At 42.2% G+C, this 26,941-nt stretch overlaps 1 protein-coding gene across 7 annotated transcripts in view; it reads right to left on the bottom strand.

Annotated features, from left to right (window-relative positions):
* Window positions 1-26,941, bottom strand: part of RERE (arginine-glutamic acid dipeptide repeats) — a 569,568-nt gene that overhangs the window by 38,423 nt on the left and 504,204 nt on the right. For all 7 annotated transcript variants that reach the window (XM_030186180.1, XM_030186182.1, XM_030186181.1 and 4 more), the window contains one exon: window positions 2,566-2,728. In XM_030186180.1, the coding sequence (XP_030042040.1) occupies window positions 2,566-2,728 (163 nt within the window). The remainder of the gene's footprint in view (window positions 1-2,565; window positions 2,729-26,941) is intronic.

Raw genomic sequence — 26,941 nt, 5'->3', positions numbered from 1 at the left:
CTCTCTTCCTACCATGTGTTGTCCAGCTTGATAGCCTTGTCTCCCCCTATAAGCTGCTCAGATGGTACGTACTGTTTGGCGGGTTGGAAAATTTTTAATAAACTTGAAAATTGAGTCTAGTATAATCTACAAGGTTGTATGAAATTTTTTCAAAAATGTGTTTGCCTTCGTTCTGGTTTAGTATTTATGTCGTCTGTTTTAGTGGTCTATGTTGGGTCTTTTAGTTGGATGTATACACATGCTATTCAAATTGATAAGTGTTGCAAATTGCCCCAATACAGGCATCTCTATGCTGATATATGCTGGGCTAATTGACTTTTGAAAGGGTCTGGACATGCATACAATTTGAAAACACCTTTTTTATACATATATATTTATATTTAATAAAATTGGTTGCATCATCTGGTGTTCCTGCTGCTACTCTTCTGCTGGCTTTTATTACTACTATCAAAGTTGCAAACAGATCACTGTCAGTCCTGGAATCAGCTAATAAGTGAGAGGATGGCCAAATGTGATGTACAGTCTACAAAGTAAGAGGATGGCAAAGTGTGGTGCATAGGTTAAAGAAAGGCTAAGTGTGGCACATGGGCCAGAACTGAGGGGAAGGGAGGGTTAAGTGTGCTGCATGGATTGGAGAGGAGAACGTCTTAGTGGTATGTGAATTCAGTGGAGATAGCTATTACTCCTGTCTCATCTGCTGCTTGTCCCTGACCCTAAACCTGGGAAGAAGTTTGTGAAGGGATTTAACTGGATGGGTCTAATAAACGGCCAACTGGGGGATTTCGGAGAACAGCAGGGAGCTGAGGGAGGGGATAAGTTCTGATGTAAGGAAAAGGACAAAGTGAGGTTGAAGGAGTGAGAGAGAAAGGGACAGAGATCAACTGGATAGATCTTTAAGATGAGGGGTTAAAAGGGAGTGATTTTAGCAAGGGACCTCCCTTTCTACCCATTGGTCTATTCAAGTCATTTGAGGGTTGTGTGAATTCTCAAATGCCAGAATGGGATCATGTTAGCCTCCTGTGTTAAGAAAAAAATCAACTAGAAGTTACAACTGTTCTCTGAAGTTGCCCTGATATATGGAATTCACCAACAACTGAATTGCAGATCGAACAGGGTTACTTGAGACTCAGAAAACTGCTAAAAATGTGGCTTTTTAATAAGTTCCAATAATTAATGTTTATATTTGTAATTTCCATTACTACTGGTTATATTGTTTTAAATGCATTTCTCATTTATTTTATTGTGATCTTTCACTCTTTTTTAAACCACCTAGAGCTACTGGTCAAGATGGTATATAAATAAATTATTACTACTACTACTAAAAGTTTGGGAAGCACTCTCTGCCTTATAGCTTTGTCTTGGTGTGCTTTATGAATTTCACTGTGTACTATATTTTACTCCTGATTAATAAAAAAAGAGAACGCAAGGAAAAAGTGGTTATAGTCTGAATAGGAATGAGCTTACATTTAAGATGATGAATGTACTAAACTCAATTTTATTTTCCATTCCGTTCTTAATAATTTCTACTTGCTTTCTTAGACACTGCTGCACATTGAGCAGAGGGTTTCAGAGTATCATCAACAATGATATCTAGATCCTTTTCCTGGGCACTGACTCCTAATGTGGAACCTTGCATCATGTAACTATGGTTTGGGTTCCTTTTTTACACATGCTTCACTTTGCACTTGCTCACATTAAAAGTATCTGCCATTTGGATGCCCAGTCTGTTTGTCTGTGCTGACTAGATTATAAGCTTTGTTGAGCAGGAACTCTCTCTTATGTATGTGTACAGTGCTGTGTATGCCTTGTAGTGCTATAGAAATGATTAGTAGTAATAGTAGTAGCAGCAGTTTACGGAAGAGGAGCAGCAGCTCTGGAACCTAAATGCATGGAGTTCGCTGGTGAATGCAAAATTAGCCTAGATGTGCACTTTCAGAAGATAGAGAGATAGATATAGATTCAGCCACTCTCTAAGTAAGTTATACGTCTAGTTTAAGCCTATCAAATAGCAGGCCTAAAATAAACAGATAGTGCTAGTGTGCTCACCACATTATCCACATATTAAGTGTTGCTACCCATTTGAATAGTGATGCTAAATATAAGAATTAAATTAAACAACGTTGCCCTGCAATGGCAAAAGGAAGCAAGTGCCTATTTTTACTGAAGCACTTGTTTCCTTTTGCCATTGCAGAGCAGAACGGTGCTGGCATTTAACAAACCAGTGACTGTGCCGGCTGAAAATTTACCCCTACTTGTGTAGTTTATACTGCAAAACTGAACCCAAGATCGGTTTGGGAGCCAAAAAGCAAAATGTTGACAGGATGCCACAATCTCTTGGGGCTCTTGTAATGGGAATGAGTACCTAACCAGTCCCTTATGCTACACCAGTCACTTCAAGCTCTACCACTGTCATCAGAAAAACACTACAATGTAAAGATATAATCTGCCATATATGTGCTTATATCTTAAACACAGGGATGTACAGAAACCTTTATGTTTTGTGCTACCAGCTATGTTGCTCCAGAATCCTCAATAAAGCAAAATAATCATGGCTCTAACACTTACAGAACTCGCTTGATGGGGGTCTTGAGGGGTTGTTGACGGGTGTTGTTGCAGTGCGAGTTTTAATTCTGCGAAACACAGCCTGCCTCCTGTGCCTGCGGTGAGCCCGGGAACTTGCTGCCTCTGGTGTTTTCTTCCAATAGTAATAGAAAGTGATCAGTTCTCCCTACACAAAATAAAAGAAAGATGTCACATGGAGAGTTCCAGCAACAGCTGGTTACAAGCTTAATAGAGAGACATGAGAGTAAGCTATAAAAGAAAACACCTGGTTCAGGAGTGAGGATCCTGTCACGGCACATGCAATGTCTCTGTGAATCACTTATTATGACTATACCTCTGAAAGGGCCTGAGTTACTAAGGCTTTTCTCACTCTACAGGAAAAATGCTTAATAAATCAGATCCCACAAAGGTGTAACCAAAACAGCAAAGCAAAGCAGACCTATAAATGGCAGATATAACTGGAGTCCACCGTGACTTGCTTTGGAAGTCCAAGGTTAACTGGTGGGATCTGCTGTGAAAGACCATAGTATCTACCAGGTTATATCACAGAAAGAAGCTTTTGACAGCTTTTAATACATGAGTATATGACTCGCCAATGAAAAACACAATAAACCACACTTCCCACCTACGTTTATAGAGAAGTATGGTTGTTGTGTGTTTCAGTTTCCCCTATCCTCTAGTTGTTTATTTGGAATTGTTTTTCACCAAAGAAAGAGATAGGGTACTGAGAAAGGGGAACTGGTTGAGACTGCCCCTTTCATTGTCATTATTCACCTATATTAATATGGACTAAAGAAAGAATGAACTGTAAAGCCCTTAAATCTACCACCCATTCCGCAAATCATTTGGCTTTGTGGTGCTATCAGAGAGCATTACAGTCCTTGAATAGCTTATTACATCACTGATCAATAACTCAACAGCATAAATTCACACAGGCCACGCCAAGTACGGTTAGTGCTAGCTCTTTTCTGTTATCTAGCAGTGATATGCTGTAAATTCAAGACAGTGGCTCTGTGCTTATGGAATACCCTCCCTAAAAATCTCAGGTTGGAATGAGATTTGTGCACATTTTGGAAAGAACACTAAAAATCTCAGGTTGGAATGAGATTTGTGCACATTTTGGAAAGAACTGAAAATGTGGTTATTTGGACTGGCACCCAATTCTGTAATTTGATTAGTTTTATTCTGTAATTCCATTTTTGTTGACTGTGTATATTATTGTAATTTTAATGACTGATATTTATTGCAATTGTATTGTATGATGTGTTGTAATATCACTTTGCACTTTGAAAGGTGGTCTATAAATGTAATAAAATGGAAATAGAGATTACTACAAGATGAAAGTTTAAGTAGTACAACTAAAAATCAAACACCAACCAACAATTAGAGAAAGGTGTTAGTGTGTCCATTTATTGTCCCAGCCTATGAAAAGACAAAGTGAAGGGCTGAATATTAATGTTTCAGACCACTGTCCTGCAGAATTTAAAATACAGGATTGTCCAATGGCATCCTCACCAAGGAGCTGGACTTCAGAAATGATCAGAAATCTATCCAAGTATGAGTTTTATGAACATATTTTTACTCTTTACATGGTTCTGTTTTTTGGGCATACATAGTTAATCTGAGAGCATTAGGAAGGGCATACTGTTGAACACATAGATGGCAGAGGCTTGAGTACAAAGAAACATGACAACATCGTTTTGGTTGGACATATAGTGTACAAAATGAATGCAGTCTGCTATCTTTAACGTGATGTGCAGAGCATGGCTGGCCCTCACAGCACATCAATTCTAGGAACAAAGGCTATGGCAGAAATCAATTTGTCTGCTGAAGCGCGTGACCAGGGCAGGGCTGAGCAAAGGCATTTCACAAAAGGCAGGCTTGGCAAATTACTTGCTGTTTTCTACTTGCAAGCATGACTACTGTTGCCATGAATAAACCCAGTAATGATCCTTTTCTTCCTGCTAAGCTTTCTAGCTGTTGAAAGCTCTGAGTTGTAAATGCTTTAGAATTTGGTCTATAACTAGTCAAGCACAAGAAAATAAAAATAAAGAAAAAATGCTTCAGGATGCCGAGCACCTTGGGCAGAGGCAGAGTCAGACGCATAGACATGCTTACTGAAACAAATACTCCTCTCCCTTGGAATCACATTCATGCTAACGAGTTACTATACCAAATCTGAATAAAGACTTGGACATGTCAGAATATACGGTCACAGATTTGTGCCAAAATGCTGCTCTCATGATGGTGCCATTTATTTCTAAGGGAATTTACTGCTATATAAACTCATATTGTGCTCTGTAGGGAATGCAATTTCCTGCTTCTCAACTGGCATATTACATACAATGTTAAATTAATAAATCCGTATAAATACAGCAGTAAATCATTAAGGCATTGAGCACATGATAATGGTGTTACTGTGCACTACTTGCTACAAAACCGATTATATAAAATGTGTGCTAAGCATTAGAAAATAGGGGCCTAAATACATTTATTTATTATATTTATATGCTATCTTCCTGGCTTAAACACAGATAAGCATAACATGATTCAATCCTTCTGACCAATATTAAAATAATTTACTTCCATTCAGCAACGCTATATACATATGACCACTGAGTTATATGTATAGTAACAATATACAGCTGTTTTACCTGTAGAGCAAAGTGGTTAAATTTAGGATAGTCTCTTTGCTGGCCTAAATTAAAGCACATTGCTATACGTATAGCAGCTGAATATTGCAGGCTGTATGTATAGCTGAGTGAATACCCACACTCCCCCACCCCCCCATTACTATCCAGATAGAGCTGGGGCAGTCTAAGAATTTCCAGTGGCACTATTTGTATAGTGTTACTGAAAATTCACAGATCGGGCACATGTATTTAGTAACCACTACTAAATATACAAGTATTTTTGAATACTTACCCAATTAAATCCATAATAAAGCAATATCAAAGTCCTAGATCTATTAATACATGTTAATGTGATTTAACGAATATTATTTAACGCAAGACCCATTATCCTCAACAGGGTCTATTTTCAACCTAAAGTGCATAATATTAAATCAAGTTAAATCTGGACCTAAAATCAGCACAAAATGAACATAACAGCAAAAGAAAATACATTATCAGAAAGTCATGGAGAAACAACTGGAAAGTGATTGCTCCTAGTCTAGGCAATGAAGTCCCAGATTTGACAGCCTTAATGGCGGAGCCGGAACTATACAGTGTTGCTGTTATGGATTCATAGTTCAAATTGTAATGCACAAAGGGCTATAATCTTTACGTAGCATACAGCTGGCGGAAAAAGGGGAGTGGCTGCTTTAGACTTGTGCACAGGAACTCTCTTCTATGATATTGAGTCTGACTGGAAACATCCAGGTAGAACTGTATCAGCTGGCCACAAAAAAGAGTTTGTCTTTTAGAAACATATAATTTCAAATTGTCTTTCTTGACAGTTATAGAAGAGAAAGTCACCAATAAAGTAGCTCTTTTGGAAATAAGTTCCTGAGAACTTTCCAGAAAACAAGAAATATCCAAACTGTCAGGAGAAGATATTCGATTTATAGCTCCCTCTTCTTGAAGTACTCTAAAGCCTATGGAGACATAATAAATATTCTCAACAGATAAAGATTCTGAGGATATTGCAGAACTTCTTTCACATACATTTTCAATAATTCTAGAGGTGCTAGAAAATGAGTTGAAGAAAATTTTAAAAAACGTAACTTTTTTTTGCACGAGAGAGATTTTCTACTGATTCCAACTTAACATGAATAGACAAACTATCTTTAATATTAGAAGACATGGCAGATTGCAAATGCAGTAACAGAAGAATCAATCTTTTGTGTCCTTTGCTCATTAACAAGAAACTTTTGCTCAATATCTGTGATTTTACTAGTAACTTGCTGAGCAAATAGGCACAGGAACTGTCTTTTGAATAGATTGCTCTATCCTTGTAACAACCTGCCTTATATCTTGCAAAGTAACAACAGTAGTTTGAGGGCCAAATTCAGCTCCTAACGGAGAGATGGGAATAATCTGAACTGATGTTAAAACTAAGGCAGAGAAAACAATTTGGTCTCTCTCTTCCGAAGGAGAGCTCATTAGAGAGGAAACATCCAGCGGGAAATGAACACACAATATGTGAGAGGCATCTCTACCTGCTGTAGCAATAGTAGCAGGCTGAGGGGGAGTTTGCTCCTCAGAAGATAAAGAAGCAGCTGAAGGTGACAAAGTACTCACTGTTCAGTGGGGAAGTGGACCCTCTCTTGGCCGAAAATGATGATCAATGGGTCCTTTAAATGTGACCACAGCCACCTTGGTCTTCCATTTCCCCATAACAGAAAGATGATAATTCCCTGCTCTTGTCTCCTCTGGGTCTCCTAAGGGGCTACAAAGGGGCATGCACCTTTGGTCACGCCCCTTCAGACGCACATTCATGGGCCACATTCTGTACACAAGATGGAATATATGCTCCTCAGGCTTAACAGTTTTGTCACCCACCGAGGAAAGGGTGTCCATCGCCTGTCTGATCTCCTGGTACAGCACACTTACATCCTTAGGCAGCAGCTCTCCCCATCTCAGTTATTCGAAAGAGTTCTCTACTGAGAAATTACATTGTGACTTCGAATTGACTAGCCCTGAGCATATATACTATACAGTACTTTAAAGGCCAAGTGGAATTCTTTCTGGTTGAGCCGATTTACAAATGTGATACCCTGGATAATTACTCTGAGAAGACATATTCTGGTTCAGGTATTTGTTTAATTTGAAGATCTGGAAGGGCTGTGATCTTCTCCTTTTGCTTATATACAATGGAGTCCGAAAACATACTAGTAATTTATTATGAATGGCTCAATATAACGTAGTCACATACAATGTGGATGGGTTACCATTAAGAGAAAAAGGGTGAAGTACCTTTGGGACACACATGCAGATGTAGTTTAACCCAGGCCGCAGAAACTATACTTTCTACTATGGGCAAAATCAATCCTACTCCATACTTATCTAATTGGTCCCCAAAGCCAGATGCATAGACGGGAGAGCTTAACAATTCATCCTATCCACATCTCTAACCATGCCACAGTCTCGGGGCAGTTGACATCAATTACTAATAGTTCAGGAGAGCGTGTATCCCTCCTTAAACGAACAGCTGTACTGAAGTGATTGCAAAAAGAAAGGGAGGAATATCTCAGACATAATTTTAATGATGAGATCCTGTTACACACTATTTGGGATGCAGGAAAGGCATAGTTAAAAGGACTATTAATACAGATATGAGCAAGAGAAAAAAAAGCAGGGCTGTGGAGTCAGAGTCGGTAAAAATGTACTGACTCCATCTTCAAAATAGGAAAACTTACAACACATCCTATATAATAATTCTCACTTACAACATTCTGAGGCTGCCTGAAACTGTGGAAAAGGAAAGTGGAGTAGATACAAGTGATGTCATTCCTGAAGTGTCACTGATTGGCTACTAAGACATGCTGCAGGACATTCCAATAGACAGGAGTGGAAGTGAACAAAGCAAGTTTATGGTAGCAAGGAAGCCCATTGGCTAATCTCTGATTCCACTCCCCAAAGCAGCCATCATTCCTATACACTCAAAAAAAAAAAAAAAAAAAAAAAGGAAACCTAGGAGCTGCTTCTCATTGTCGTTTTTACAGCTGTTTCCACTGGACAAAAGGAGGGGGGAGACACACAGACCCTGCAACTGGGAGGGAGGGGGAGGGGGGACCCTGCAACTGGGAAAAAGGGAGGATGGGAGGAGGGGGACCCTGCAACTGGGAAAAAGGGAGGATGGGAGGAGGGGGACCCTGCAACTGGGAGGAAGGAAGGGGGGGGGAGGGGACACCCCAGCAAATGGGAGACATACCGGGGGGTGGGGACGACCCTGGAACTGGGAGAAAGGGGGACCCTGGCACATACTCTCATTCTCACACACACACTCGCACCCAGTCTCACTCACTCTCTGTCACACACACTCTCGCACATTCACACTCACTCAAACATACACACTCTGAGGAAAACCTTGCTAGCGCCCGTTTCCTTTAAAACAGAAACGGGCCTTTTTTTTTTTTTTAACTAGTTTACTATGTTATGTTACTTATAATATATGTTTAAATTTATCATTTTATACTTACATATTTTTGTCCTGTTAAAGCCTAATGGATGTTTTTAGCTTGCTGTGCTTTCCTGTCAAATTAATGGAGTTCTTATATGTTATTTTAAATTTTGATATTTTATTGTTTAAGATGTAAACTGTTCTGGTTTGTGTATGCAATAAGAAACGGTATAGAAAATAAATAAACGATAAACGATAGTATTAATTCACTTTTTCCAGGGCCATTAACCAATATGAATTCATCAACCTGATGTGACATCCTCTCTGACTGGTTGATGGCTGGTATTTAAGACCATCACCTATCTCAGTCAGTCATCAGCTTCTTCAGGGGTCCTTTTACCAAGCTGCGGGAAAAAGGGCCCTGCGGTAGCGGCAGGGACTGTTTCCCCATGTGTGAGGGCCCTTTTTACCGCAGTAGGTAAAAAGCCTCAAAAACAAAATGGCCATGTGGTAAGAAAACTCTTACTTCATGGCCATGTGGCAAGGAGCCCTTAAAGTCACCCACTGAGGTGGCAGTAAGGGCTCCCGCGATGCCCAATTACTGCAGTGCTTACCATCCCCCCCCCCCCCCCCCCCCCCCCCAGGAAATGGCACACACTTGACCCAGAACTACCGCCGCCTATCACACTGGGCCACTAGTAGTCCTGGTATAGCGAGCGGTAAACCTGCGTTGGGCTTACTGCCACTCTGTAAAATGGCCCCTCAGCTTGTAACTGAACGGAAGGGAAGGATACATACTTGGAATTTTGTTTGACAACTTAAAAAAACAGAAATTCATAATGTCGTAGCCGACTTCATGGGAAGCTTCTTTATTTAAGCATTTTATCATAACTCAAGATGGAAAACATTTTGTGTGTTACTGTATACAAACAAAAAAGCAACACTGGGCCTTCAAGACTGAGACAACAGGAGTGTTTTATTAGTAAATGACCCAGCACGCCGTGTTTCGGCATAAAGCAACACCTGCCTCAGGGGTCAGGATTTGGGCATAAATTATGTGAAGTATACATGTATCCAATGCCTCCGAAATTAAACGCAAAGAATCTTTAAAGCCAAGAGAGCCTGTCACAACGGACAGTAGCGATTTAAAAGAAACCACCTGTTTTGCAAAACTTTTGCAAAACAGGAGACTAAAACAAGCCCAGTGTTGCTTTTTTGTTTGTGTACTTTTTATGTTTTATGTATGCTGGTTACCCTCTCTGTTTGGCTTATGTGTTACAGGACCAAAATGCTGTGATGCCAAGACCAGTACATACTCTGGCAGCAATAAAAATGCTCCTATAAGAGCTTCTAATTTCAAAACACATTTACAGCGCTTTCATCTAGAAGTATTCAAAGCTGCGTGAAAAGAAGATGACTGCAAAAGCAAGGAACCAATGCCCTGTACTTCTAGCCAGGCAAAGAACCAGAAAACTTCGGAGACATCAAGTACACTGTGTTGTGCACATTCTACAGCTGGCAATAAGCGATAGTCAACAAGAAGGACATGCTGCTGCTTTGTTTGGCAAGGTGAGGAATGTAGTTAATGCTGCCAGAACACCTAAAGTTGTTTCCATTTTGAACAGATGTGCCGGAAAAGTGGCAATTATTGATCAAGACATACGCTGGGGCAGTATCTACTTAACACTAACTGAAGAGGAATTGATTCTGAAAGAAATCTGGATCAGAAGGATTGTGCAAAGCATCTGCATAAAAAAGGATTTTGCTGAACTCACAGAGAACTGAGTAACTAAATTTCTCATTTACTCACAACTGTCTTACTCGTTTCTTCATAATTTTTTCCCTCTATGTATGTTAGTCTGTATAAAGTCTGTCTCCCTGTAGCTTCTTTCACCCTTTCTCACCCTTGTGTCTTTTCTGTCTACCAGCCTCTCAGCTTTGCTTCTCTTTTCCCAACCCCACCTACATACTCTCCATATCTTCCAGTTTCTCTTCTCTCTGCAGCTTGTCCCCCCCCCCCCCCCCCCCCACCATCTGCTCTTCTTCCTCTCTACTAGCTCTCTTCTCCCATTTACAGCTCACATTCCCTTTCCAAGTTTCTCACAGGCTGTCTATTCCTCTCACACAGCTCCACTCCCAGTCCCTGTACCCATCACCTAGCCTGTCTTCCCCTTATAGATCCTTTCTACCTCTTTCAGACCTTCAGAACAGCATCTTTTTCCCCCCGTGTTTCTCTTTTCATCTTAACTGCTTAACATTTTATTTTTGGCATAAAACTGTCATGCCAATAAAGTTAGTCTATCTGCAGCACTTCCCCTTCCTATTGGCAGCGCAAGCAGGAAGTGTCTCTATCCAAGGCTACAGAAGCTGCCTCCTCTCCCTCCAGCCCATCAATCAGTCAGCCAATAGACTGCAGCAGCTCCCTCCTCTCCCTACAAGCCAATCAATCAGACACAGCTAGTCAACAGGCTACAGGGAGGAGGCAGGAGCAGTAGCTAGAATATAGACACTTTCCTTCCTGCATTCCCCTGCAGCATGGAATTTTGCATGACAATTTATTTTTTTAATATTAATTCATAATGTCAAAGAAGCTTCCCATGAAGTCAGCTGTATTTGAGCATTTCATCATAACTCAAGATGGAAAACGATTTGTGTGTCAGTGTCTGACACAGGACCCAGATGAAGACAAATGGAAGATCAGCACATATTCAGGCAGTGATAAAAATGCTCCTACAAGAGCTTCCAATCTCAGAAGTCATTTACAGCGCTTTTATCCAGAAGTACTGCTGTGAGAAAGATGACAGCAAAAACAAGGAACCAATGCCCAGTACTTGCAGCCAGGAAAAAGACCAGAAAACCTCACAGACAAGATATTTTGTCAGAGACAAAGCTACTGTAACAGTGACAAGCAGATACATTAAAAAAAACCATATCATACTTGTTGTAAAGGACAGTGTGCCTCTCATTATTTTCACTATCAGCTTTTACGGGTCAATCCCCCCCCCCCCCCCCACCTTCATTGGAGGAAGGAGGTGGCCTCCCTCCTCTTCTATTGGCGCAGCCTCAAAAAATGGCGGTGCCAAGCCCTGCTCAGTACACCCTAGGATGCACTGGGTGGGGCTTTACACCACATAAGGGAGATATAAAACAAGTATGATAATATCAAAAATATATCCAAAAGTATTTGTCAAAATAGCAACCACTTATCGTCAATAGTGCCCACCGCACTGTATGCTAGCAACTAAGCATAAATCACCAGACACCTTCTTGAAATAATGGCATTTCGGTGAAGCATAGACCTGCATCCGAGGTTAATCACAAGCAGTGGCAAGAATTTCCAGAATCGCAAAACAGTGATTACTGGCGAAAAACGCTCCGGCTTCCAGTTTAGAGATTTGCTGCTAATCACTGTTTTGCCTGTGTAGGGCCTTGAAACACAGAAAAGAGCTTAAATACTGTCATGTCTCAAACTACCTTCTGAGAGGAAGCCCTGTGTCAAAGGGGATGAATTGGGATGTTGTAGTGCTTGAGCGCCAGCCTGGGTTTTAAGTCCCCATACCAGTGCTGAATTCCCTTGCCCTGAAGAAGAGAGAGTAGTGACAATGGTAGGAGCATGAAAAAGGGGGGGGGGGGGGGGTATATGAGATGCTGCACTCCTGTCCTGCCATCACCACCCTTGGCAGACACTTTAATCCTTCCAGTGGCTGGGTCGGTCGTGCTAAAGCACACAATACAAATTACTTTTTACTCTCGTCACCCAATCACTGTCGGATCCAGCCAGCTTACTGTGTGGGGATCTGTGTAGACTTGTGGGAATTGGGACACTTATGGATTGAATGGCTCTTTCATGGATATGATACAGATTCTGTGTAGTTCTCCAGTGGCAGCAAGGTGCATTATCAGACTACTTTCTCTAACAAAGAGATACGAGACAGGGCTGTACACTTACCTTTTATATATAGAACTAGCCTTTGAGCCTGTGTAAACGGGCTAGTTTTGGAATGGGGGGGGGAGTTCCGGGCCCGGCCCCCCCCCCCCGAGCACTGTCTGTTATTGAACTTACATCGCACCACGCAGACGCAGCAGGCACATCAGCAAAGCTGCCATCGGGACGGGCTTCCTTCTCTGCCTGTGTCCCGCCCTCGTGTGACGTAATGCGGTGAGGGCGGGACACAGGCAGAGAAGGAAGCCCGTCCCGACGGCAGGTTTGCTGATGTGCCTGCTGCGTCTGCGTGGTGCGATGTAAGTTCAATAAGACAGACAGTGCTCGGTCTGGGTGGAGGGGCGGCGGTGGCAGCGACTCCGGGTGGGGGGAGCGGTAGCAGTGACCTCAGGGAGGGGGGGGGAGGGCGGAGCGGTTGCGAGTTCGTCTGTGGCATGCGCAGTAGAGACTTCCCGCTCTGTCCCGCCCCCCTCATCACGTATTGATACAACGCGGGGCAGAGAGGGAAGTCTCTACTGCGCATTTGCGAGTGAGTACGACACTCGCCTTTTATATGTTTGATATTTGCTATGGACCTTAAGACAAGCTGATGCCGTACATGGTGTGCACATTGGAACAGTCATATTAAGATCATGACTTCAACTGATGATCTTTTACTTATATTGACTCAACCTTTGAACTCTTTGCCACAGGTGTTGCAGATAATACATCGGTATAGTGAAGTTACTTACCTGTAGCAGGTATTCTCCGAGGACACCAGGCTGTTTGTTCTCACATGTGGGTCGAAGTCCGCGTCGGCCCAGGAAACGGCAATTTTTTGACAAGTAAAAAATACCCGCTACAGGTAAAGTTTCTTCGCTTTCTCAGACAACCAGGCTGCTTGTTCTCAAATGTGGGGTATCCCTAGCAGCCAGGCTCACTCAAAACAATGAACATTGGTCAATTGGGCCTCGCAATGGCGAGAACATAACATAGAGTGACCTGAAACCATAAACAACTAACTGAGTCTAGGGGGGAGGAGTTGGATTCTAAACCCCAAACATTCTGCAGCACTGACTGCCCAAAATGACTGTCGTGTCGGAAATCCTGCTGAAGGCAGTAGTGAGATGTGAATGTGTGGACTGATGACCACGTTGCAGCCTTGCAAATCTCTTCAATGGAAGCTGACTTCAAATGAGCCACTGACGCAGCCATGGCTCTAACATTATGAGCCGTGACATGGCCCTCCAGAGTCAGCCCAGCTTGGGCATAAGTGAAGAAAATGCAATCTGCTAGCCAACTGGAGATTGAGCGTTTTCCGATGGCGATTCCCCTCCTGTTGGGATCAAAAGAAACAAACAATTGAGCGGACTGTCTGAAGGGCTTCGTCCGTTCCACGTAAAAGGCCAATGCTTTCTTGCAGTCCAAGGTATGCAAACTGCTTTCGCCAGGGCGGGTATGAGGATGGGGAAAGAATGTTGGCAAGAAAATTGACTGGCTCAGATGGAACTCCAACACTACCTTCGGCAGGAACTTAGGGTGCGTGCAGAGGACTACTCTGTTGTGATGAAACTTAATATAAGGTGCATGCAATACTAAGGCCTGAAGCTCACTGACTCTATGAGCTGAAGTAACAGCCAACAAGAAAATGACCTTCCAGGTCAAGTACTTCAGATGGCAGGAATTCAGTGGCTCAAACTGGGTGAGAATGATGTTGAGATCCCATGACACTGGTGGAGGTTTGACAGGGGGCATTGACGAAAGCAAACCTCTCATAAAGTGAACTAAAGGCTGTCCAGAGATAGTCTTACCCTCTACACGGCGATAAGAACTAATCGCACTAAGATGAACTCTTACGGAGTTGGTCTTGAGACCAGACTCTGATAAGTGTAGAAGGTATTCAGGCAGGGTCTAAATAGGAAAAAAAAAAAAGAGGATCTAGGGCCTTGCTGTCACACCAGACGGCAAACCTCCTCCATTTGAAAGAGTAAAACTTCTTCGTGGAATCTTTCCTGGAAGCACGCAAGACTCGGGAGACAGCCTCTGAAAGACCCAAGGCGGCGAATTCTAAGCTCTCAACATCCAGGCCATGAGCGCCAGAGACTGGAGGTTGGGATGTAGAAGCGACCCCTCATTCTGGGTGATGGGAGTTGGAAAACAGTCCAATCTCCACGGTTCCTCAAAGGACAACTCCAGAAGAAGAGGGAACCAAATCTGACGCGGCCAGAAGGGAGCAATCAGAATCATGGCTCTGCGGTCTTGTTTGAGTTTCAGCAAAGTCTTCCCTACTAGAGGTATGGGAGGATACGCATACAAGAGGCCTGTTCCCCAATGAAGGAGAAAGGCATCTGACGCTAGTCTGTCGTGGGTTTGAAGCCTGGAACAGAACTGAGGGACCTTGTGATTGATTTGAGTGGCAAAAAGATCCACCGAGGGGGTGCCCCATGCTCGGAAGATCTTGTGGGCTAGGTTCATATTCAGTGACCACTCATGAGGTTGCATTACCCTGCTCTGTCAACCAGACTATTGTTTACGCCTGCCAGATAAGCGGCTTGGAGAAACATGCCATGACGGTGCGCCCAAAGCCACATCTGGACAGCTTCCTGACACAGGGGGCGAGATCCGGTGCCCCCCTGTTTGTTGCTGTAATACATGGCAAACTGAATCTGAATCAAAATGATTTGTCTGTCTGAATCAAAATGATTTGGTTGGACAGCCGATCCCTGAAAGCCTTTACAGCGTTCCAGATCGCTCGCAATTCCAGGAGATTGATCTGATGACCTTTTTCCTGAAAGGACCAAGCTCCTTGAGTGTGAAGACCATCTACATGAGCTCTCCACTCCAGGAGGGATACATCAGTCGTCAGCACTTTTTGTGGCTGAGAAATTTGGAATGGACATCCCAAGGTGAAATTGGATCGAATCGTCCACCATTGAAAGGAATTCCGAACGTCGGTGGACAGTTGGATCACATCCTCTAGATCCCCTGCACCTTGACACCACTGGGAAGCTAGTGTCTACTGAGCTGATCTCATGTGTAGACGTGCCATGGGAGTTACATGAACTGTGGAGGCCATGTGCCCCAGAAGTCTCAACATCTGCCGAGCCATGATTGTTGAGACGTTCGAACTATGGACACCAGGGACAGGAGGTTGGGTCCAAACCATTGATGAAGTTATCGATACCGGTATTGTCCTGAGGAAGTGTGTTATGCAGATTTACAATTTTTTCATTGAAGTATTTAGCAAGTTTGTCTGCAGATGAGATGTCTGTGTTGGTTGTGGTGACCAGGGAGGTGTCTAGTAGTTTGTTTATGAGTTGATATAGTTTTTTCGTATCTTTTAATCAGGTCCTATTTTAGTTTTGTAGTATGACCTTTTGGTCTGTATTATTGCGTATTGTATTTTCTGTGTGTTTGTTTCCATGCGTTGAGTGTGTGTTCATATTTTTTTTCCATGTCCGTTCGAGTTTCCTGGATTTTGTTTTTAGTTGTCATTGAACCATAGTATTGAGTTATGTCTTCGTGATGTTCTTGTTCGTAAGGGTGCTATTTCGTCTAGTATGCTGCTGCATCTTTTATCCCAGTCAGTAAGGTAGTATATGGAATCCGTTTGTGCTGTCCATTCGTTATTGTATATTGTGTGCCAAAATGTTTTTCAGAACTATTTGGCCTCTTGTGCTGTAGGTTGTGTGGTCTTGTATACGGTATGAGCCCTTCTTCGCCAGCTTAGAGACAGGTTTAATTTGTAGTGGTCGGTCCAGGGTGTTTCCGTCCATTAATATCTGTTATTATTAGGGTCTGGTCTGTGGACAATTTGTGTGATATGAGGTCAAGTATGTGCCCTTTGACGTGGGTTGCTTGCATGTTTGGCCATTTGAGATCCCATAAGTGGAGGAATTCTGTGCATTCTTGTGCATTGGTAGAGTTTGGGTCTTCTAGGTGAAGGTTGATGTCTCCTAATTTATAGTATATTGGAGTTGGTTACACAAGTATTTGAAATGAAGTCCATGAAGTTTGGCTGGCATTCGTTCCAGTTACCTGGTGGTCTGTAAAACAAGACACAGTTCGGTGATAAGCAGGGAGTTGTTGTGGATTCTGATTGAGGCAATTTCAAGTTGGGAAGTTATGGACTCGGCCGTGGTTTCAGTGATAAAGTGGGATTGATAGATTAGTGTTATGCCTCCACCTCTCTTTTCCTTTCTGGTCCAGTGAGTGATTTTGTATCGTGGAGGGCATAAATCAAGGATCATGGGGTCGTTTTGATCATGGATCCAGGTTTCGTTAATGAAAATAGATCAAGGTTTTCTGACATGATCCAGTCTTATTGTTGATGTTTTGTTTACTACAGATCTGGCGTTGATGTAACCCACTTGAATTTTTTGATATGGGGCTTCTATGTGTGGTGTAGTGTGGATTTTTGTTGTTGTTTCTTTGTTAGTGTTTCATTTAACCCACTCAACTATGCAAAATTTTGAAAACCTCATATCCCCTTTATTGCTGAATCTTGTCTCCTTCACTATAAACCTACTGGGATTACCAAAGAAGCTCACAAATGGTTGCTTCACATCTGCAAAGAGTCAATTAGCCAAACATTGGAAGCAGCCACGGGTACCATCTTGGAGCGGTCTTTGTGAAACTGGATTTATATCTGCCTTATGTCTAAACTAATGGGCTTTAAGTATTTCCTATCAAAGTTTGGGACTATTATGTTGCCTGGCGATCCAAGGTGGTTCAATCTGCTACTATTAACCCCTAACTGGTTTATCTTCTTATGTGCTGTTATGTAGCTTTGCATTAATTTTCTTCTTTGAATCATTTACCCATAGGCAAAGATTTTCTTATCTTGGGGAATAAGGATGAGGGGTCTGGGTACTGGGCAGAGGATTACATCCTGATAGACATTCTCTTGTAGAACCCTTATTATTTAGGGAAAGTTATCTGGCCATTATGGTATATTGTATGAAAAATTCATATAAGTTTTGAAGGAGAAAAAAAAAAAAAAAAAAAAAGAAGTGGCACATCTCATTCATTATAAACACTAAGCTTACCGGAAAAGCACTGGGATCATGATCCTAAGAGAATTGTGGAAAAAAAGAGCTTATGGTCACATGGCACATCCCCCATTCTGACTGATTAAAAGGCTGGATGCTGGAAATTGGGATATAGTTGGGAAAAGAGAGAGAGCACTAGAATGGCATTGATTTGAGAGGTGTTGGTCCCAACGATTACTCGGTGAATCATGTGGAGAGAGAGACGAGAAGATTCTCAAGTACCAAAAAATGCAGTTTGAGATTAGAAAAAATAGCAAAAAATACAGAAATATTTTCCATCATTTAGGGTGCCACAGGCTTTATCAAAAGAACTTACAAGCGCACCGAGATAAGTTGCTATACATGTTACATCTTATGAACTCCAGAAGCAGTTCTTAGCATGATGCAAGTACTACAGCAGAGCATTAGCAGTAAATATGAGAGACTGAGATCACGCTCCACTATCCTGGCTTAGGAGCTGAGGTTCATTACTGCCATGGTATGTGCAAGACCTAACTTACATGGAGAAAATTGTTCCGAGAGAAACCTATGCTCAGCATCTGTAGAATTTGCCATGAATTTTGAAAAGATTAACTTAATAAATGAAATAAATGTCAGGGCCGCCGACAGACTTGGCCGGGCCTGGGGCAAGGTCGCCCTGCTGCTGCAGTCCCCGCTCTCACCTGCCTGCCTCCACGGCTCCGGGCCCCCTGCATTCAAAGCGGCAGTCACAGATCACCTGTCTTCTGGCCTTCCCTCCCTTTGTCCCCGCCTTGTCTGATGTAACTTCCGTTCCGCGAGGGCGGGACACAGGGAGGGAAGGCCCGAAGGAAGGCGATCTGTGACTGCCGCTTCAAATGCAGGGGGCCCGGAGCCAAGGACGCAGGCAGGCGAGACCGGGGACTGCAGCGCCGGCGGCCTGACCCCGGCGCCGAGCCTGGGGAATTTTGCCCCCCCCCTCTCGGCGGCCCTGATAAATGTATAATACATAGTAACATATCTGCCGTGTGCAGGTTATATCCATCTACGTCCTGTTTAGAGTATGAAGGTCATTTAAATTATGCTTTGACTCCATCCAATTTCTATGTAGGAATCCTCTGTATTTGTCCCACATGCTTTGAATACCATTACTGTTTTTGTCCCCCACCTCCCCAAGGGATGGTATTCCAGCCATCTACTACCCTCTCCTTGAAACAGTATTTCCTCATGTTACTCTTAAGTCTCAATATACTGTAAACAGAAAGAACAGAAGGCACAGAATCCCCCAAAACAATGCAGATAGTAAACTATAAAATTTCCTCTTTTAATATATAAAAACAAACAAGTATAAGAAAGCCAGTCCCTATGGATTAGTGGCTCCTACAGAATGTGCTTATAGGCCCTGGTAGTGAAAGCAGAAGGCTGTCACTCCTATTAAGCAAGCAGTGGCACAGAGGATACATCCTGGAGATACCACTCCAGTCCCCAAAGTCCCCTGGTTATACCAAGCATCAGGGCCGCCGAAAGACTGAGCAGGGCCCGGGGCAGGGATGCCACCACTGCCCCCTCAAGGATTTTCGCTGCCACCGTCCGGCCCACCACAACTGTAATACCTTGTTTGGCGGGGATCCCAAGGCCCCACCAGCAGAAGAGTCTTTCTCATGCACTGCTCTTTTTCTCTCTGCCGCATGGCCTGCCCCTGCGGCTGCTCTCTCAGGTCACGCATGCTCGGTTTCAAAGCTGAGCATGTGCAGCCTGAAGGGAAAACCAGCCACTTGTAAGGCAATGTGGGCAGACTGTGAAGAAGAGCACGCACTGAAGGAAGATCTCTTCTGCTGGCAGGGCCCTCCGCCAGCCTGCTGTGTCTGCTCCTCCGGGTCCTCCCCAGCCTCCAAGTGGGGCCTGGCGCCGGACTTTTCTCTCTCCTGCTCCTGTCGGGATGCGATAACCTGGGTTCCATCAGCAGCAGGAAAGAGAGACACTGGCGCCGGGACCCCTTGGAGACCCAGGCCCGGTGAATTTTGTCCCCCCCCCCCCCCCCACCCCCCTCTCAGCGACCCTGCCAAACATATAAGCTAGCAGCAAAAAATAATATGTAGCTGAAATTGCATTTACACCTCTCAGCTCTGGGTGAATCAGCAACACTGACAGCCTACAGGTCTCTTTTCTAGCCCTAGATGTCAGCCACAAGGTGAGCAAATGCCCTAAATCCTTTCTATTTGAGATGCTACTACACTCTCTCCCCAGCTATGCTGTAACTTTTTTTCATTGGTAGGAATTTGTCTGGAAGGGAATGGGCCAATCAGTCTGAGGAATAGGTACTGTTGCCGCAAACACAGCTGCTGTTTTTAGCACAATGTTGGTAGACAAATTGATTTCATGACAAGAAAACCAACAGGTATGTATTTTTTTGTGGCTGCTGATTTATTCTGTGGTGATATGCAAATAGTGTGTCCTCCTCTGCAGAATCACAGGGAACTGTGGGCTACACTTATAAGCAGGAGCTATTTACCTACAACTGGAACCAGCCTCCAACATGGTTTTTAATGCCTGTTGCTATTAGAGTTTACTCTTCTACTACAAGAACAGCACACACTGATTTACTGTGCAGATGGCTTGGGCTTCATTTCTGACCATTCTGCAACTCCTCTCACCAAAAAAAAAAAACCACCACCACAAAAAAATCAAGTACAGAGAAGTGGTACAGGGCCTGGAATCTAGCTATCAGCTTTTCTGGAATCTCTGCACCCCAGGCTGACAATCCATCCAATAACATAACGCTTTCCTCTAGTGACAAGGTTGTTTCTCCATCTCTGAACCCTGAAACCTGCTCTCGCCATCAGATCCTTGGTTCTCCCATGGCCACTGTTGTTTATATTTCTCTTACTCGTCAATCTAGGTTATATGTGAATTTTATTTGTTCTTTGTGTGTGTTGTGGATAAAGTAGAGGTGAGCTCTACCAGGATGTTGCTCCTTCTTTGTGACCGCCCGACATTCTAATAGTGAACAGCCCTTCAGGCTTGTAATTTTCCAGACAAGATGGCTAAGTTGATAGAAATGTTTCCACTACAGCCCTGTAGCAGATGTGTGCCCCAAAGCTGGCTTAACAAATGTCAAACATAATTCATTACTGTTGCTCCATTTCTTGCCATGTATTCTGGAGCTGGTGCAATTAAAAATATTTTGTTTCAGGGAGTAATTAAAGCTACCAAAAAGAAAGGGAGGAGAGAAGAGTGTTGGAGGTGTGAAGAGCCTGCAGCTGTCCTCTGATGACAGAGAATGGATTCATATAAGGTTGCTCTGTTTCTGCAGAATGTTGTGGATTTATCTGTTGTGGAGAGAGGAAGGAGAGGAATCAGAGGAGGAGATGTTGGGGGCAGGGTAGGAATAGTATAAAAGAAGGGTTGGTAATCTTCAAGGCTGCATTTAAGGCTTCCTGCTATGTTGTCAGGATTTAAGCAATAGCACATTACTTTCTATTTTTAATTACACTGTGATATACTATATCAGCATTCTCTTGTGTCTGAGCTGGAAGGAGTTAAAAGGAGTATATAAGTGAGGCAGGGGGTACAAGCACTTCCGCATCTCATGCACAGTGGGTGCAGAATATCGAGTTCACCGAGTACCTGTGAGGATGGAAGCTGCTGTCAATGCCCACTGCTACTTTCCCAGGAATTTACTGCACACCTTCATGTAGCTTTGAATGTTTGCTTGATTTAGTAAATATTGACGATGAGTGTACAGTCAGAGTTTTGTCTTTGAAACCTTTCAGGTTTGTTGTGATGGATTTTGGAACAAAGTGTTCTCAAAGCACTAGAATTGTGTTGTGTGAACTATGATCTGACACTGATCACGAAGGATCTTTGTACAGCCCACTCAACAGCTAACTGGGCAAAAGTGAACAGAAGATCACAAGGTGTTCAAGTTGCAGAACAGAATGCAACAGGAATGAAAACCAGCAGCTTCCTCACCATGAAATGGAAGAATTAGTGGCTACTGAATGTAGACTATGGTTTTGAGTCTGTGAACTTGGGTCACTGATGGTCTGATTTTTTCAAGGACTTTTACACAACGTTATCTCTAGCAAAGTATAATTTAAGACATTCTGCTTTGTCTCTCCTTGGACAGAGTGGTCTACTAAATTATATCAGTCCTACAAGCCTTTCTGGAGTGCCGGTATGGATAGAAATAATAGAATGCTGCTCTTATTTTCAGAAAAGTTCAAGAGGAACTGCAGATTCTGTGTCAAAAGCTCACCAAAATCGTGAACTACAAATGGTGTGTAAGGTAAACAAGGACATTAGCCTATCTTTTCTGATAGACATACAAAATCTGGATCTACTTCCATTCTATTAACTTGATATACCACAATATGCAACAATTAAGCATTAAATAAATACAACTAAAAATAAAACTAATACAATAAAATTTTTATTATAATTTTTATTTTTTAGCTTTTAAACTAAACCAGCTATTCATAAATCTGAGTAAAGTGCCATGCCTTAAATGTTTCTGTAAAAGTAATCAGACATGTCTCTCAATTCTTGAGGCAAGGAGTTCCACAGTAATGGACCTTAGTAACAAAATACTAAGGAACAATTAGATCTTACCTGCTAATTGGCTTTCCTTTAGTCCCACTAGAGTGGAACAGATGGGTAATGGACTCCTACCAGGAGATAGAGACTGAGAACAAACTGAGCTACAACTAAGCCTATAAGTGGGCTGTGCAGTCCCTAGAAAGTTAGTTTATGCCTAGCAAAGCAGATACTCCTAGCTAAAACGCCAGAGAAAAAGGAGGAAACATTCTCTCAAATGATTAAAGAACTCTGTATGTGCCTCCGACACCATGATCCCTTGACCATGGTTGTCTGAACTGCTGCTGCCCATGCACAGAAATTGGCTATATCAAAGGCTGAAAAAGGCTAGAACGGGTCGGAAGTACACCATTGTAGAGCCTAGTGTATTACTGTGCTCCGTTCCATTGTCTTTTTTTTTCTTTTCTTGAAAAGTTGGTAACTGTAAGAATGCGTCAGAGAAGCTCCTGAAAAAAAAAATAATAAAAGGGGGGGAGGGGGGGGGAACCTTCAGGTACTCAGGGCCATTTCCTTTAAGGGCCTTGAAAATTAGATTGTAAGCTCTTTGAGCAGGGACTGTCTTTCTTCTATGTTTGTGCAGCGCTGCGTATGCCTTGTAGCGCTATAGAAATGCTAAATAGTAGTAGTAGTAAAATCAGAAAGAGTTTTAAATTCAACCCTGTATTGTACTGGTAGCCAATAAAATCTTCTCTAAAATCCTATGCCACCAAGGCACATCCATCTAATGGAAGTAGCGGGAATTCTGCAGACAAATGCATGGCTGAAAAACAACAGAAGGCAACTACTGAGCTATATCCTACAAGATTAATCCCTTCATGGAACCTCAATGGCTTTCTGGTATCTAGAATTTCACCTTTGATTTGAAGGTTGGCTGGGGTGGTGAAGACTGGTACCATTCTGTGTGTATACAAATGTGCTAAGGTCAAACAAAACTAAGTAGAAATATGGCAGCTTTCCCATTAGCATAATTCAGAATGATCAGAACTGAGGGCAAGATACCATAACCCAGTACAATACCTTTCTGTAACTAGTTAAACATGTAGCCTTGCAATTGTATTTAAAAAGGTGGGAGATATGCAGGGAGAGGACAATATTTATAAGGCTGAGCAGAGTTGGTTAATAACAGTAAACTAAAGGTAGCCAATTGGCAATCTACCAAAAACATTGATAAGTAAATCATTTATGGTTGCCAGTAACCTCAGGATTGCTGTTGCAGTGCTGCTGCTGGACTGGGAAACTAGGGCTGCGTTTGTTGTAAGAGTGCTCATTGGATAATATAATGAAAATTTCTCATTCACGTCAACTCAGTCCTTACAGGGAACATTGAATGCAACCTTCCAACCCCGTTCCTACCAGTATCATAGAAATCTAGCATCAGAGAGACTACCAGATGCATCCAAATCTGCCCAATTTCATGCTGGTCATAATGCCATAAACCTTAGTAGATCTCTGTCTTTCCATGAACTTCTTTGCCACTAGGGATCTTCAATGCCTTCTAAAGCAGAAAGCTTTCACAACATGAGTGACATCTTTGTGGACTGGTGGTACTTACATAGTGCTCATTATACCAGAGAACTATGAATGGAGCTCACTTACAAGGTCAGAACCTATAGAGCAGTAGGCAGAGAACCAGAGAAGCTAAAGTTCAAACATCACTTCTCCCACGGATGTGACTTCTGTCGAGTCCCTTCACCCTCCATTTCCTCTGGTACACCACTGATTGTAAGCCTTCTTGGGCAGAGAAATAACCACAGTACCTGAAATAACATACCTTGAGCTTGGATTTGGAAAGGTGAGTAACTTGAATTCAACAATATGCATATAATGCTTCCCTACATTAATCACATTTTTAATTCTATGCATCTAACTCAGGCTTGCCACATACCATAACAACCCTTGTTCCCATATTGCCCTGGAGCATGATCTATTAGCCAAAACAGCAAACTGACAGCGAGAAAACATGTTTTAACAATAAATGACTCCCTCAAGGGGGAGGGGCTTATTGGAAGCATTGAATGCTAATGTTTATCCATTCCTACCCTAGCAAAGATAATATTTAACCATCTCTCTGACCTCACGTGCAACTTTCTTCAAATCAATCACCTTACTTTCTAATTCTTCCTACTTTCTTACTCATCTATATGTTACAACTTTGCCTTACCCTTCACTACCAATTATAATGTTCTAGTACATATTGTGTTGTCATTGCAAGTAGTATACCATGCCATACTTTTCTTTGTATTGTTGTTCAAATATTTTTACTGCTCTAATTGCCTATTGCTCATGTTTGATCTATTCTTACTGTACACCGCCTTGTGTGAATTCCTTCAAAAAGGCAGTAAATAAATCCTAATAAATAAATAAAATGGCTGACTGCTCTATGTACTGCAAACAGGACTGCACTTTGCTATCAGGCCCATAAACACTAACACTACAAACAAAAATAAAACAAATTCTATCAAAGCCTGCGCTCACTGTCTCCATTAAAGTGCAGGTAGAAAGAGTTGCTGAGGTGAAGCCTTTCTTCTCCAGAGACTTGTAATGTTAACATCCTCTGACCCAATCACCCTTTATCATGCTGTTACCTTGATGAACTGCAGGAATGGCATGCTCAGATACAAACTGCTGTTTGTATCTGACATGCTACCAGAGGGCCTGTGGGGATGGGAGAAGTTATTTTTGCACACTACCCACTGGGAACCTTTCACATGGAAATAACTGCTTTGAAATAAAATAAGAGTTGAGATTTCACAAACATGCTGGCTTTGATGCAGGGTATGGAGAATCCACTAATAGCTTTGGTCTTTTACTTGGTAACGGAGCATGAATGTAACAAGATTTGACTACCAAGGTCTCCTTCAGCATAAAAACCCTCTCAAAACCACCTTTAAAATTATCTTCCTCTCCCCCCCTCCCCCCCACTACTTGGCAAGTCTGCAGAAAAGGAGGCAGAATATTAAGAGTCCTATGATCAGATTTATTGATGGACTGAAAATAAACTATATCTTTCCTATAAGCTTCACAGCTATATGGAACTTGAGTGCATTAATTGAGAGGAATCTCAGGAGCTGTAAAGTTCCATTACAAAGATTAGAGTGTTGATCATTTGTGCATTTTAAGCAAACTTCCAAAATCCCACAACCAGCACTGTATAGATAATCTCTGCTGTCTTCTGGAAGATGGGGATGGGGTATTTGGAAGTTGCTGGTTCATGGTATACCCTAAGTTAACACTTTGATCTAGATTTTATATCTAGATTAACAGATCGTACTGAGCAAGTAGTTCCCGTTAAGGCTGCAGTTTCACATACTATTGAAATCTATAGAATGTATTAATAAATGGGACTCAGTCAAATACTGCCTTTTTAGCTTAACTAAGTATTAGCAGAAGATGGATCAGAAAAGCTGCCACCAGTTGCATATTATAGAAAAAGGGCATGAAAAAATACATTATTGGGGGAGGGGGAGGCATGGGCAATGTTACAAAAGTGGTGGCAGTCATCTGAAGCAATATCTTGAAGCTGTAACAGATAGCAAAGATAAAAAGACCAAGGTAGCAATAGAAGTGTTTATGGGACTCTTCAATAACTGAAGAGGATAATGGGGTTGCCATAAGGGTAGCAATGAAGGCATATATAGAAACAAAGCTATTCTTGGCCACCAAAAAGACCACCAGTTCTCTGCTTCATTCAGGGCAGCTGATCAAAGAAACTATTTTAAAATATTTTTATGTAATTTCATAAACAGATTTAACAATATTGCTGCATAATAAAATGTACATCAAAGAAAAAGTATCACAATGCAACAATAAGACCATCAAAAACTGTATTCAGAAACAATAACCTCCATCCCAAACCCATCTCCACCCCCACCATAAGAACCCAAATCTGCCCAAAGCAAGCATCATCACGGAATCCTTAGTATCTCCCCCTTTAATTCAATCCCTATCCCCTGTAGCTGATCAAAAGGAAAGAATCAGCCAGAACTAAACCATCTCCTGGGTCACTAGTAAATTGGTTACTCTGATAGGAAGACTACATGGAGGATAAGAAGAAAACACACCACTCGAGACAAAATGTTTAATCTTTCCACAACTAGGATTCATAGGATTCAACAATGGGGGGAGAGGGGGGGGGGGGGGGGAAGGGAGAGAGAATAAAGCTTCAGACATCACGGTTGGTCCTAAATTCCATGTAAACTGAAATTACCCAGAGCTTTGAGACAAGACTATCGCAGATCAATGAGAGCATATAGCTTTCCTCAAGTCTATATTTGCATCATTCCCCATCAACTGAGGATAGACAACCTTCCCAGCTCCACCATTTTCTGCATTTAGCACAAAACAACTTTTAGTTGGCAGTGTTGGGCACACAGGATGGACCCTATAGGTCTTTATCTGCCATCATCTACTATGTTACCATGTCCAACACTGTTCCGAATGGAAAGTCAATCAGGTAAGAACTGTTTTATTTTTATTCTACAAAAAACTTGCTTTGTCTCTGCATGGATAACCTAAACTAGGAGGATGCATTGCAAACTCACAAGCCACACATTAAAGGGTATACACAAATTGGGTTTCTTTTGCAAGAGATATGAACACACACAGCTTAAGGGGTCCTTTTACTAAAGTGCACTAATGGATTTAGAGTGCACTAATGAATTAGTATGCATTAAGCGCCATGCAACCCATAAGTATACAATGGGCTGTGCAGCATTTAGTGCGCTAAATACGTAAATGCACCTTAGTAAAAGGACCCCTAAAGTGAGAAGCAGATTCTTTGGAATAATGT

This window comes from Microcaecilia unicolor, chromosome 13 (assembly GCF_901765095.1).
Source record: "Microcaecilia unicolor chromosome 13, aMicUni1.1, whole genome shotgun sequence".
In the NCBI taxonomy this organism is placed as follows: domain Eukaryota; kingdom Metazoa; phylum Chordata; class Amphibia; order Gymnophiona; family Siphonopidae; genus Microcaecilia; species Microcaecilia unicolor.
Note: the sequence above shows the minus strand (reverse complement) of the source record. Positions and strands in the feature narration are given on the sequence as shown.